This window comes from Canis lupus, chromosome X (assembly GCF_003254725.2).
Source record: "Canis lupus dingo isolate Sandy chromosome X, ASM325472v2, whole genome shotgun sequence".
Classification (NCBI taxonomy): Eukaryota; Metazoa; Chordata; class Mammalia; order Carnivora; family Canidae; genus Canis; species Canis lupus.
Window position 1 is genome coordinate 56,209,647 of NC_064281.1, and position 14,754 is coordinate 56,224,400.

A 14,754-nucleotide genomic window follows, 5' to 3' on the forward strand; every position below is an offset into this window, starting at 1 on the left:
GACATAGGCAGAGGGAGAAGCAGGCTCCCTCCCGGTGGGGAGCATGATGAACTAGATCTAGGACCCCGGGATCACCACCTGAGCCAGAGGCAGATGCTCAACCACTGAACCACCCAGGCATCCCTGGAGATGCTTTTTATAAGGTTGAGGAAATTCTGCTCTATTCCTAGTGTACTGAGGTGTTATTGTTGTTTTAACCATGATTTGGTGTTGGATTTTTGTCAAATGATTTTTCTGCATTAACTGGTATGATCATATATTTTTTCTTCTTTACTCTGTTGACATGGTAAATTATGTTGATTGAGGTTAATTCTTGTTTAGAAAATCAGAGATCCTGGTCTATAATTTTCCTCTTTTGTGTATTGCCTTTGTCTGTTTTTGATATCAGAGCAATACTTGGAAAGTGTTTCCTCCTCTTATTTTCTGGAAAACACTGTGTAAAATTGGTGTTGATTCTTCTTTGGACATGTCATAAAATTATCCAGTGGAAAAAATCATGACTTAAAGATTTCTCTTTAGCTCTTTAATTATACAAATTCAATTTCTTTAATGGCAGTAGGACTATTCAGATGACCTATTTCATCTTGGTAGAGCTTTGGTAGCTTGTGGGTTTTGAGGAATCAGTCCATTTCTTCTACATTGAATTTAAGAGCCTGTAGTTATTTGCACTATTCTCTTCTTACCCTTTTAATAGCTGCAGAACCAGTAGTGCCATCCTCCATTTCATTCCTGATATTGGTAATTTGTGTTTTCTCTCTTTTTATTTGTGTCAGTCTTGCTAGAGTTTTGTCAATTTTATTGACTTTTTTCCCCTGAAGAACCAGCTTTTTGTTTCATTGATTTTTCTCCATTGTTTTTCTGTTTTCAATTCCATTGATTGGTGCTTCCATCTTTATTTCCTTCTGTCTTCTTGGTTCAGGTTTATTTTGCTCTTCTTTGTATTGGTTCTTGGGGTAGGAATTTAGACTATTGGTTTGAGACTTCTCTTTTTCTAATGTAAGCATTTTGATATGTCATATTCTCATTTTCATTCACTTCTGTACATTTTTTAAAAATTTCCTGTTTTGGGGGCTCCCGGGTGGCTCAGTTGGTTGAGTGTCTGACTCTTGGTTTGGGCTCAGGTTGTGATCTTGGGGTCATGATATTGAGCCCCATATCAGGCCTGCACTCAGCAGGGAGTCTGCTTGAGATTCTGTCTCCCTTTGCCCTTCCCACTCTATTCTTTCTCTTTCTCTAAAATAAATCAATAAATCGGGGAAGCCCTGGTGGCGCAGCCTGCAGCCTGGGGTGTGATCCTGGAGACCTGGGATCAAGTCCCACATCGGGCTCCCTGCATGGAGCCTGCTTCTCCCTCTGCCTGTGTCTCTGCCTCTCTGCCTGCCTCTCTCTCTCTCTGCCTCTGAATAAATAGAAAATTAGAAAATTAAAAAAATAAATCTTAAAATAAAATTAAAAAATAAAAATTTCCTTTTGGAGCCAAGGATTGTTTAAAAGTATGCTGTTTAGTTTCCAAGTGTTTGGAGATTCATTCTCCTGTTATCTTTAGGTTATTGACTTCTGATTTGATTCCATTATTGCCAGATAACGTCATCTGTATGACTTCAGTTCTTTTACATTTCTTAATGTCTGTTTTATGACTCAGAATATGGCCTGGATTTGTCAATGTTATCTGAGTATTTGAAAATAATATGTATTCTTCTGTCGTTGGGTAAAGTGTTTTATAAATGTCAATTAGATCCTCTCAGTTGATGGTACTGTTGAGTTTTTCTATATCTTTGCTGAATTTGTCTAATTGTTCTATCAATCACAGAGAGATGTTGAATTCTGCAACTATAATTGCAGATCTGTTTTTGCCTTACAGCACTCTCAGTTTTTGCTTCGTACAACACTTACCACAGGTTACTGGTGTTCAAGTGAGTTCAGATTGACTAAATTCTATTGATCTGTCTTCAAGTTCACGGATTCTATCCTGTCACCCCACTCAATTATTAAGTCTATCCAGTGAGGTTTTTTTTTTTTAAAGATTTTATTTATTCATGAGAGACACAGAGAGAGAGAGGCAGAGACACAGGCAGAGGGAGAAGCAGGCTCAATGCAGGGAGCCCGACGTGGGACTCAATCCCGGGTCCCCAGGATCACACCCTGGGCCGAAGGCGGTGCTAAACCGCTGGGCCACCTGGGCTGCCCTCCAGTGAGGTTTTTACTTCAATTATTTTTCTTTCATTCTATAATTTCCACTTAGCTTCTTTTATAACTTCTATTTCTTTGTTGAGATTAAAAATTTTGTATTTATTGCAAATGAATCTGTAACGGGTTGTTGAAGTATTTTTAATGATGGCTGCTTTAAAACCCTTGTCAGGTAATTCTAATATCTGATTCACCTTGGTATTGGTGTCAGTTGATTGTCTTTTCTCATTCATGTTGTGGTGTTCCTGGCTTTTGTTATGAGTGATTTTATATTGCCTCCTGGACATTTTGGTTATGTTAGGAGACTCTTGATCCTGTTTCAATCTTCTATTTTAGCTGGCAGTCACCCTGTTTGGGTTTAGCATGTATCTTCTGGTCTACTTCTATGGGTTGCAGTTCCAGTGACAGTTTAGTTTGCCAACCCCTTACAATGCTGTTTTGGTCTGCTTCATTTTTCTGTTGTCCCTGGGGCTCCCGCTCAATCCTTGCTGGGGGTGGGGAGTGGGGAGGGAGTGGGGGGGCTGTCTGCAGGGCAGAAGGTGCTTCCCTGAATTGCCTGTTTTTGCTGGGTGATCTTCTGGGGGAGGGAAAGGTTGTAGAAGCCACTGTGCCTGGGTTTCCTTGTGTCCCTGGGTGGAGGGTAGGGAGATATGGGGCTTTGTTACTGCTATTGTTGCAGGCAAATCAGGCTGCCTGGTTCTGGAGTGGGGACTGAGAGAGCCCAGGGCTTTGTTGCTGCAAGCAGATAGGACCACCCTTTGGGACTTTGGTTGTGGAGTAGGCTCGATCCTCCCAGTAGGTCTCCAGCCCATGAGTGTGTGTGTGTGTGTAACTGTTGGTTTGGTGGTTTGGGCTTTGGCTTCTTTGGCACCCAGTCTAGGAGTATATAGGAGATTAAAGGTAAACGGAGGAGGCAGATGGTAACTCAACTTATCACGGTCAACATTTTATAATGTGTATAAATGTCAAATGACTATGTTGTATATCTGAAACTATTATTTTTGCCTGCCAACCATACTTCAATAAAAAAACATTTTCTCACACCGCAAGAGGAAAAAAGAAGAAAGAAAACCAAGGAAATTCACCACTTTCAGAATCCTTTCATCATTGTCTGTTGAACAATTTCTAGGGTATGTTGTTCTATGAGAAGGTGAGGAACAGGGAAAAGTGAGTCAACATCATCTTATTCTGGAACCAGAGTTCCCCAATATAGTTTTGAAATAGATTTCTTTTAGTATGAGTTCACTTAAGCATCTTTTTTTTAAGATTTTATTTATTTATTCATGAGAGACGCAGAGAGAGAGGCAGAGACATAGGCAGAGGGAGAAGCAGACTCCCTGCAAGGAGCCCAATGTGGACTCGATCCTGGATCCCGGGATCAAGACCTGAGCTGAAGGCAGACACTCAACCACTGAGCCACCCAGGCATCCCAACATTTGAGTATTCTGATCAGTTTTGAAGCCATTTTAATTTCTTTCTGTATATTTCATTTTGATATCTTTTGTTTGACATTATTTGCTTATTTTTATATTGGCTGGTGGTGTTTCAGGTATTTATTTGTAAGAGTTGTTTTCATATTCACTGTGAGTGGCAGATGTTTCCCCCAGCTTTTTGTTTATCTTTGGATTTTGCCATTTCAATAGTGGTTTGTGCCACAAAGTTTTTTAAAAACGTGGTTGAATATATCAATCTTTTCCATAGCTTCTAGGTTTTGTGTCATTCTTGGAAAGGCCTCCTGATTTCAATATTTTCATTTGAAATCCCCTCATATTTTCTTCTAGTACATTTACAATTTCCTTTTTGAATTTTTATTTATTTATTTATTTATTTATTTATTTATTTATTTATTTTTTAGATTTTACTTATTTATTCATGAGAGACATACATAGAGAGATAGAGACACAGGCAGAGGGAGGAGAAGGAGGCTCCACACAAGGAGCCCAATGCGGGACCTGATCTGGGGACTCTGGGATCACGCCTGGAGTTGAAGGCAGACATTCAACTGCTGAGCCACCCAGGTATCCCTCCTTTTTGAATTTTTAAATCTTCTATCCATCTGGAATTCATCTTGGTGTACATTGTGAGGTAGTGTATCCAGTTGTCCCTAAGCATTTATTGAATAGTCCACCACTTCCTGTCTACTTTGAAATGCTATCTTTAAAAAAAACTGGCAAAACACACAAGACATAAAATTTACCATTTTAACCATTTTGAAGTATACAGTTCAGTAGTGTTAAGTTATTCACATTGTTGTGCAATGGGTTTCTAGAACTTTTTTTTAGAACTTTCTTATCTTGCAAAAGTGAAACTCTCATTGAACAACAACTGCCCATTGAAATGCTACCTTTTCATCATAATTTCCTGTCTTTGTCACTCCTTGCCTTGACTACTGTAACAGCTTTCTAACATTATCATAATTCCAATAGGTCATGCACACTATGCCTGATACATTTTCCTCATGCAAGCTCTGACCACAACACTCTCTTATTCAAAACCTTCAAAAGCCCTTCCCAATCCCTCAGTTGAAATTAAGCCCGCATTCCACTCTTTTTCGGTGCCTATACCTTTTTCTTCCTGTCATGTCTCATGATTTGTAATTTTGATGATCTGTGTGATTTTTTTTAAGGTTTTATTTATTTATTAATGAGCAACACAGAGAGAGGCAGAGACATAGGCAGAGGGAGAAGTATGCTCCCTGTGAGGAGCCTGATGTGGGACTCGATCCCAGGGTCTTGGGATTACACTCTGAGCCAAAGGCAGATGCTCAACCACTGAGCCACCCAATCGTCCCATGATCTGTGTGATTGTTGTCTATCTCCTTGCTAAACTTCAAGTTTCATTAAGAGCCAGGGCAATATGCTCACCACATATTCCTCGTGTTTCACATGCTCCTGGTCCACAGGAGGCGGTCAGTTCGTGTTTGTGGAAGAAAAGCTCCCCCTTTGCTTCTGGAATAAAGTACAAACCTCTGCAAGATTCGATTCTGACTTACCTTCTCTTGGCCCTCTGTCCTTCAAGGAAGTCGCACTGCTGGACCTGCTGCTCTTCCTGAAAGAGCTGCAGGGTTTCTAACGCTTGGTTCTGGTTTCTACCATGCCTTGATTTTATATTTTTATTCGTGCTTCAAATTCTCCCTGTGCCTGAAGGCCATGCCTTCCCCTTTGGTCCCCCACCAGCATTACTGCCTTGCGGAAATCCAATTCATCCTTCAAGATGAGGGCTGTTTCTGTCACTGGACTGTGAGTTCCTTGATAGTAGAGACAGGGTCTCCCTCATTTGTCCTTAGGGATCAACACAGCTCCTGGTCTCTAGGAGGCACTCAGAGTGCCCACACTTTCATCTGCTCCCAGGTTAGGGGTTCCTTGCCGGTAGGTAGTGTGCATCTGGAAACCTTGCCTCCTGGCCCCCCAGAGCAAGACTTAGAGCTGGCTTCAGGAAAATTCTGGTAGCCTAATGCATGTGTCTAGCTGTGTTGTATGAGAGGCAGGAACATGAAGTGGTGGAGCAGGGGCAGAGCATTCCCTGCCTTTCCCCAGCTGTGCCCTTGACATTCCCTCACTCCTGCGCTTTCTCAGGCAATAAACCGCGCCCATCCCCTCCTCACCTAAGCAGAGCCCTGGCTCTCCCTAGAGGATGCTCCCTGCCTCTACCTCCCTGCAAGCCCTCTGGAGAGGAGACTGCCCAGTTGGCCACAGTTCTGGCACCCTGGCACTGGGAAACAAGATTGTCACCTCCAAATTCCTGTTCTCCCTCCTCCACTGTGCCCTCTTGAGGGATGCCCAGTCCATTCCCTGCTACTACCTGCTTATCCTAGTGGCACTCCTGTCACCTCCACAATTCCGAGGAAGTCCCTCCCTCTCACAGAGGCACTGGCCCCAAGGGTGGCTGGCTCCTGGGGGCCCCAGAGCTCACAGAATTCAGGGGTAGCAAGCTGGGACCATGTGCTAGATCCAGCTTGCTAACTTATTTTGTTTGGCTGGAGTCGTGTTTTGTAAAGGCCCAGCAGGGGCAGGACCTTGAACCCCCCAGACTTTTAGGGGCTAGGTTCTTGCCATCCTGCTGTTCTGCTTTAGATAAAAGTCCATTCCTAAGACCACCTCAGCTGCCCCTAGAACTGTCCAGATTCTGAAAGCCTACTGCCAATCACAGCTTCCTTCCTTCCCCCTTCACTTCACGCCTCCTCCAATCCTGTTCTGTTCCCCACACACAGAGCTGCAGGCCCTCAATGCCGCCCCATTATCCCAGGCTTCTGTTCTTCTCTTTGTTTTCCTACCCTTGCCATACCGATCCTCTGAGTACCCCCACATCTTCCTGTTGGAAGCCTTAGATGAATCTAACCAGCCATCTTCAGTGGGATCATCCTAAAAACAAAAGTGGGTTAATTTTTTGCTCTTCTACAAACTTCAAGGTTATTCCTCAGCCACCGGGCCAGTGGTACTAAGGATAAAGACACACTCCTCACCTGGTGTGGAAGGCCTCGTGTGCTCTGCCTCTTGCAAACTTCCCCTGCATGTCTCCTCACAAACTCCTCTCAGCCCTGTGACACTGCACGTCGAACTTCTTAGCCATCACAGCCCCTTTCGGGAACCTGTACCTGCACAAGAGCTTTTCCCCTCACTCATTCTTTTGCTGGCTGAATTTAGTCTTATTTTTATTTTTATTTATTTTTATTTTTTTAAGGATCTTGTTTATTTATTCATGAGACACACACACACACACACACACAGAGAGAGAGAGAGAGAGAGGCACAGACACAGGCAGAGGGAGAAGCAGGCTCCATGCAGGGAACCCGACATGGGACTTGATCCCGGATCTCCAGGATCACACCCTGGGCTGAAGGCAACACTAAACCGCTGAGCCACCTGGACTGCCCAGTCTTATTTTTAAAACCCAATTGTTTCTAGGGGTAGATAGCTCTTTGTGTAAAGGCATAGAGTAAGGCCAGTGAAGATATACCACAAACAGATAAACAGCTGCTGCCTCTCCGGAGGGCCAGAGGTGATCAGGATTGAGGGAGAGAGTTGGTCAAAGCGTACTTTGGCCTTATCTGTCAAGTTTCTACTTTTCACAAGGAGATCATATCATATATTTATTACTTGTGAGATATAAAAACAAACAAATGAAGTAGTTCAAGAACAGGAAGCCTTCCCCAGATTTCCCAGGCAGATGGAGCTGTTTCCTTTTCTGAGATCAAACAGCACGTTCCCTGTGTTATGGGAAATGCTGTGTTTTATGGTAATTTGTGGTGCCTTTTTCTTTCTAGAGGGGGAGCATCCTCAAAGGTAGAAACTTTATCTGTGGGGATCCCTGGGTGGCTTAGCGGTTTGGCACCTGCCTTCGGCCCAGGGCGTGATCCTGGAGTTCCGGGATTGAGTCCCTCATCGGGCTCCCTGCATGGAGCCTGCTTCTCCCTCTGCCTGTGTCTCTGCCTCTCTCTGTGTATCTCTCATGAATAAATAAATAAATAAAATCTTTAAAAAAGAGTCTTTTATAGTTAAAAAAAAGAAACTTTATCTAATTCATGCTCCCAGTGCCTAGCAGAGTGCCTGGCTCAGAGCAGGTGTTCGGGGAGTGTGGAACCCAATGTATTGCCTCCGCCAATGGGAAACATTTTGAAAACACTTGCTATGGGACAGGCATGACACTAGTCCTGAGAAATTGTTTAGTTTTGCCATATCCAAGTGAGAATGTCTCTAGGAGTCTGAAATATAGGTAGAGGGGCCTCCTGGCTCTTGGGGTGTGTCAACATGGGGATGGGGCTGGCACCCCCAAGGTCGGGATCCAATTCAATGCTACTGTCTTGTCACATGGCGTGCTTCTGAAGCCACTGCCTCCTCTGCAGTTAATCTAAGAGCAAAGGCTATATTCGTAAATACTGAAATCATCTCTAAGATGAAGAGGCCAGCCTAAAGGAACAGGTTGTCCCCATACAGCGTGGGCCAGGAGGCCCAGAGTTAGGAGGACACTCACACCAGCTGAGTGTCCCATGCTTGGAGGGAAGGGTTGAACAACTGTTGGAAGGAATTGAAGAAGGCCCCCAGGATCCTACAGTGTCATCATGAGAGTCTGCTATGTTTGCAATTTTCCAGCGAGATCGGAGCTCCTATGGAGTGGGATGTTTAGTAGGTCCCATCTATTGCCAATAGGCAACAGGGCAAAGGAGTGGCCTTAAGGGGTCAATTAGATTGGGGCCTAGAGAGTGGGTAGGGTGACCTTTAGAGTTGTAAAGTGGGTATCATGTGGTCAGGGCAACACTTTAGGCTTGCATGTGCAAGTGGCAAGGAGGCTGAAGAGGGTCTAAATGAGTCTCTCATCTGAGCCTGCCTCTGACTGGCCCCTGTATTCAACCTTGAAGAGGACAGTGTACATTCCTGAGGTCTCAGGGCAGTGAGGCTGGGTACTCAGGATTCTGGAGAGATAAGGGCAGTGGCAGTGGCAGGAGGAATTCAGTGAGCAGCCCCCTCTGTGCCTCCCCCCTTCCTCCCACACTGTCCAGCTTCCTCCCAATTATCTACCCACAGCCCCACCATGGCCTCAGAATTGCTCAAAGTAATGCCAGACCATGCTACATACCTTTAGACCTCAAGGAAGAACACCTCCAGCTGGCCCATTACTTTGTAAGTAACTTTTATTTTTATTTACAACAGAATTGGTGGCTTTCTTCCTCCATCTTTAGTGGCAGTTAGCATCAGCAGCCAGATGGAAAGTCCGCAGTGAAGTCAAACTCATTCTGTCCCAGCCACAGCTCCGGAAGCTCATTGGCTCGGTCCAGTCCCAGTTCCACTACCAGGGACATCAGCACCTCTTCATCCACTGGGTCGGAGTCAATGATAGCAGGGCTCTGGGCACCAGTAGAAGGAGAGAGTGACCCCGCCCCTCCCACCTGAGCCCCAAAGCCCCAGTTTTGTAGGGGCCCTGCCTCCCCAGCTTGTCCCGGAGTGGCGGCAGCCATCCCATGATACTGGCTATTAAGTTTCTGCAGCTGCATACTGGCCAGCAGATGAGGGGCAGGGTGCAGGTTGAAGGGTGGGGGTTTAGTGGGAGGGGTGGCAGTAGGAGAGCTTATTGGAGATGGAGATCCCGAGGAACTAGTGGGAGCCCCACTGGCCTTGGTTCCGTTTGTGGCTACCCCGGGGTAGTGAAGGATGGCCACTGCTTTGCGATCTTTCATACCCATATTAGAGTAGGCCAAAGAACTCATCTCTTGGTTGGCATCCTACAAGAAAGAGAAAAGGCATAGCTTCGTACCCCTGGCCCTGGTTTGTCCATCACCAGCCTCATCGGGCTCAGTGAGCCACTACATGTACTTCATTAGGGGGCTAGTGGTGAGGACAGAGCATGAAGGCCCCCCTGGAAAGTTAGGCTCCCAGCTTGAGTATCCTCTTGCTACCATGGTTCCGAGCACTGAGCTCAGACCCAAGTGCTCCGTGCTGGGCACTCGCCATCCTAAGTGGGTTGGTTGCTTTCATCTCTCTTTCCCTGACCCTTCCTTCATGTCACCATTCAGAAAAGGGCATCTCATGGGCTTTCTTCTCAGCCTTCACAGCCATCTCATTAAAGGAGTGGCCCCGTGGCACCTTGGGTTCTCTGTTCCCTTCTGTGCCATCTTTCAACACCCCAGTGCATTTGATTTGACCACATTTAGGCAGAATCTATTCTCATTCTTCCCAGAGAGAGTCCTGTTGTCTCCTTTCTGCTAAAGGATGCTAGATACTAGATAGGTACAGGAGGGCCTATCACAAGGCCCAGACCAGGCCACCTTTCCATGCCTGGGTATCTCCATCTGCAAGATGGCAGAAGTTACCTCCTTCGCAGGCGAGGTGCCACCCTTGACATCAAGTGCAGGCCTTGACATAGTTGGCATTTCAGAGCGTTGGCAGAGGTTGGATAAATTGGTGGGAGATGGTGCTGTCAGCTGGAGCTTTTGTGCTGTATGTGAGGGAAACGAGGTAATAAGGACAAAGGCTTTGTTGACTGAGAAAGCACTAGCAAAGCCCTGAGCAGGGCAACTCCACACAGCTCCAAGGCAAGGATGGTAACAGGTTTAGACCCAAGACCAGACACCACCTGAGCAGAGGGAGGAGATCAAGCTAGAACATTTGCCTGAGGCAGCAAAGGTGCTTGATTTTGCCAGGGTCCACGCCCCCCCCCCCCCAGCAGCAAGTTTCTCATATCACACCAAGAGGGGACACACGTGACTGTTTCCTCATGCGAGTGACTTCAGAGACCTCAAGTGTGTGTGTGAGATGTGCTGTTTCTGATTCTGAGGGCAGGGATGTCCCCGAGCGAGTAGCATGCTTTCTCAATGGGCCACCAGCAGGCACCCAGGTTGGAGACCTGGGGGCCTCCCCTGGGATTGGGAGAAAGTAGGAAGGACCAATGGCAAGGAAGACCTGGGAAGCTCTGGATGCTTCTACTCAGGGAAGGAATGAGTCCCCAGAGCTAATGCTGTGGGGCTCCAGAGCCCTGCCTCAGGCATGGATGTGAGAGAAGTCTGGCCGATCAGGGTAGTCTGGAGGCACTAAGGCAGCCAGAGAGCAGCTAGCAGTGTCTCAATTTCCTCCACGCCTCCCAGACAACCCTGGCAGCACTGGACTTTCCCACGATATCGGCTCTGAGCCCAGCCACACCATCTGTAGTGACAGGTGGGCATGATTCTTCCTGGGGGGAAACCAAGGCACGGAGCTCCAATGGCTTTCCCATCAGGTTGCTGTGGTTCTGGGAGCGGGATCTAGTACTCCTCTAGCCGTAAGTGTCACCTGGCCACTGACCAAGTCATCACACCTGGAATGATTCAAACGGTTCCTGAAGAAATGATTCCCTAGCCCAAGTGCCAGAGAATAAGGGGATGAGGAGGAAAAGGAATGCCCCCAAGCCAGAAAACTAAAAATCTCTGAAAAAGCTCAACTTATTTTCCTAGAAGCTTGTTTTTTTCTTTTAAGCCCCCTATATTCTAGCCTTCATGATGAGTTGGAGATGTAGCATTGCATATTTAGAAATACCTCTTAGCCCAAAGATTCTACAGGACCTTAAAAAGGATCTCTAATCTGTCCAGCAAGGTTTGAATTCTCCATGCCTCCCTCTTCCTAGTGGTCATTAGAAATCTGTTCAGACCCTTCTAGAAAGTCATTGCTTACTAACTCTATTATCGCCATTTATAGGGGAAGGAGGCAAGGAAAACAGAAAGGAAGAAGGGGGTGGGGAGAAAACAGGAGAAAATCAGTTTCTGTGTTTGCCACTGCTGCTTGATTGGAGAGCCCTTGTCTTCTCTGAGGCAACCGGAGACTATTTCAAGCCAGTGATCATTAGACAAGGAGTCTAATCCATGTCATCTTTAGGAGCTCAGCACCTTTGGTATCAAGGATTCTCACGTTCAAAGAAAAATATCTGGGGTGGGGAGAGCTTGACCATCTCCCCTCTCTTCCTATTCAGCCTCCCTTGCTTCTGCCCTAGGACCCGAATGTACAGAAGAAAAAACACCAGCATGAACAACAATAACAAAAAGAAACAGAGGAGAGGAAAAAGAAGTACAAAAAAAGGGGAGGGGGGAGAACAAGAAAAAAAGTATCTCTGTTCTGATATCAGTTCCTGGGGAAGACCATTTTACCCTGTCTCCCCTTTCAGGCTGGGAGCTCCCCATAGGCGGGACCCTGTTTGCATTCCAATCTGAGGCCTCCCATCATCCCCACCTCTTCACCCGCCCTGACCCCTGGCCTGGGTCTGGGCTCTGTGGGCGCTCAGTAAGTGTTAGTAAATCCGTCTGAAGAGGCAATAGCATTTCGATCGGAATCCCCTGCACCCCCCGCCCCCCCAACCCCCCGTCCCTGCTTCCCCGAGTCTCTGTCCCCACTCTGCCGCCCATCCCATTCGAAGGCAAAGCTTAGGAGCGCGGAAACGTCCCGGCCGGCTATGCAAGCTTTGAGCTGACCACTGTGCAACCGCTGCGAGAGGCAGCTGAACAACCCGGAGCAACAAGTGCCTCCGCGCCCGCTGGTGCCTCGTGGGCCCCCGCCACCAGTTCCCGGTCCCGCAGCCCTCCCTTCTCTACAGATCTTCACCTGGGCTGGCAGCCCCCTCCCGCCAAGATGGGGGTGGGGAGGGAAGAGGAAGAAGAGAGAAGGGAGAGGCAGGTAGGGGGGCCGCGTCTTTGACCTGTTGGGGGACCAAAAGTTAAAATGGCACCAACCGGATGGCTCCATCTCGATTGCTATTTTCTCACTCAGAAGGAGAAATTTAAAAATCCAAACAGTACTGCGGCTTGGCTTGGACGTGCTCTAACCAGACCAGTCAGTTTCGCCACCTGAAAACTAAAGGCCCATTGTTTGTGGACAGCTCGGCTGCCCTCCTTGCCGCATCCCAGGTGGATCTGCGGGAGTTGGGGGCAGCTGGGAGCATCCCTGCACGGTGGGCGAGAGCATCCAGGCCACCGGGGCCCTGAGCGTTCGCTCCCGCAAGTGCTGTTATCAGGAACCGATCGTAGAGATTGGATGCGCAGGTGGAGAGGGACACTGGGTCTCGGCCTCTGCAGCGAGTTTGGGGCCCCGTGGTCTTTCCGCGCGCGGGGGTGCACTCAGCGGCGGCGGCGGCCACTCCCGCGCCTCACCAACACTTACTGAGCCTCCGCTGAGTTATCCGTTGCGGCCGCAGGCTGAGCCTATCCCCTAGCCAAAGTGCCTGTAGTCAGTGCTAGAAGCCCGTTACGAGAAGAGTGAGACAGGCTCGGAGAGGTTCGGTAACTTGCCCAACGTCACAGCGCTAGAAAGTGGCGGAGTCGGGATTCGCAGCCAGGTCTGTCTGACTCCAAGTCCAGCGAGGCAGAGACAGTGCGCGGCCCGGCTCCGCGGCCCTCATTTATAGGGAGAGGGGTGTGTGCGTGAGTGTGCGTGGGTGTGCGGGCGTGCGTGGGGGGGGGAGTAAAGGTCGGCTGGGCAGAAGAGGCAAGTTGCCCAAATTCGCTAACTTCCATCCCGCAATTCGCTGAACTCGGCCCCCAAAGCCCCTCTCATCTCCAGTCCGCGAAGGAAACCTGAGCTTCGTGCAGCCCCGGAGCCCAAGCGTCCAGATGCGGTCCGGGCGATTAGCAAAGTCGGTAGAAGCCAAGCTGGAGAAAGCGCGGGCGCGGGGAGAAAAGGTGCTGCGGTCTCCCCAGGAGAAGCGGGCGCCTGGTCCCGCTGGCCAGCAGGCGGGCGCGCTGGCGAGCGAACTGGCTAGCTGGCGGGCGGGCTGCGGCCCCTCTGCCCCCAGCAGAACAGCTTTCAAACAGAAAACAAGTCCCCCAGGAACCCCCCCGGCCCGCCCGGCCGCCGCCCGCTCCCCACACCCGCTCGACTGGAGTCCCTGGCCCCGCCGACCAACCCAGCGCCCTGCCCGATGGCCTGGCTTACCTCTGCGAGGCCGCCTGCCCTGGAGAGAGGGAAGCGCGGAGCCCGGTGAGCCGCGGGCGAAGCAGCGGAGCCCCCAGCCCCTGGCACGCACGCCGCCACCACCGCCGCGAGCCGGTCGCGCTCAGTGCCACCCGACCCCAGGGCGCCTGGGTAAAGCCCGCACCGCCGCGCCGCGCCGCCGCCGCACCGCACAGTGCCGCACCAAGCAGCCCCGGCCCGCGCCCGTGCCCGCCCGGCCGCCCGCCCGCAGCTTCGGCGCCTGACTCCGGGGCGGTGGCGGTGGCGGTGGCTGCCGCTGCGCTCCCTTCCCGGCGCCAGGGTACCCGGTTCTCAAGCCCCCATTGCCGCCCGGAGAGCCTTGACGCACACGCACACGGCAGCAGGCTGGACTCGGCTAGGAATCCCAGGAAGGACAGACCCTTCCCCCCCTCCCCTTTTTCCCCTCTCCCCCCAATTTCCACGTCTTTATAACCGGCTTAGGGCATTATTAGCACATGTCCTGGCTCGTGGGCGAGTTGGTGGCAAAATCTGAACTGGATACTCACCGAGGGCCAGAGCGGGTGCTATGCCTTCCTCAGCCCTCTTCCTCCTCTCCGGGAACGACTCCTCGCAGGCGGGCTGCGGGCGAGCAGCCGGGCGGAGCGAACCTCCTCTCCGCAGCTCAGCGGTGCCCCTTCTGCAGCTGTGCCGCTGGGAACATTTTATAGCGGTGCTGGCGTGTGTGGCCCTTTAAAGGCGCTCAAGCTGGTGCAGTCACCGCGGATCGTGTGAAAGCGAAGGGCCGGCTGGGGAACGGAGTCCGAGCGGCCCGCGGGTCCGGCAGCGCCGGAGACCATCCGTGGTTCCCGGGGTGGAGCTGGCGGGCCCAGGCCGTGGGCACCCTGCGCCTTGAGCCCCAAGCCGACGCCTGCGCTCCTAAAGCTGTGGGGGGCCGGTGCCCGGGACCTGGTCTCTCCCCACCGCCCTGCATGGACTTGCCCAATAAATTCCACTTAGCAATTTCGCTGAGGCGAGGGAGAGCTGTTAGTGTCTATTTTCTGACCTAAATCTAGTGAGGTGGCCCGAGCGGGCTTCAGGGGGTTGCGGGGTGGGGGGTGGGAGTAGAGCTCTGGGCTCAGGGAATGGCCCGGGGAAGGGGGCGCACTCGGGACGGGGCGGGTGCCGGCGGGGCATGATTGGAGTT

The 14,754-nt window shown here is 49.8% G+C and overlaps 1 protein-coding gene across 5 annotated transcripts; it reads right to left on the minus strand.

Annotated features, from left to right (window-relative positions):
• Positions 1-8,797: 8,797 nt before the first annotated feature.
• On the minus strand, positions 8,798-14,445 carry CITED1 (Cbp/p300 interacting transactivator with Glu/Asp rich carboxy-terminal domain 1). Of its 5 annotated transcripts, none has more exons than XM_025466184.2 (4): positions 13,572-13,714; positions 12,374-12,494; positions 9,992-10,116; positions 8,798-9,403 (listed from the first exon to the last, which is right to left on the minus strand). In XM_025466184.2, exons 2-4 carry the CDS (start codon positions 12,384-12,386, stop codon positions 8,876-8,878), a joined length of 666 nt encoding a protein of 221 aa, XP_025321969.1. In that variant the 5' UTR covers positions 12,387-12,494; positions 13,572-13,714; the 3' UTR covers positions 8,798-8,875. The 5 variants fall into 5 exon arrangements, with proteins under 5 accessions (XP_025321969.1, XP_025321968.1, XP_025321971.1 ...); XM_025466183.3 differs by lacking the exon at positions 13,572-13,714 and adding an exon at positions 12,801-12,940; XM_025466186.3 differs by lacking the exons at positions 12,374-12,494; positions 13,572-13,714 and adding an exon at positions 14,117-14,445.
• Positions 14,446-14,754: the final 309 nt, after the last annotated feature.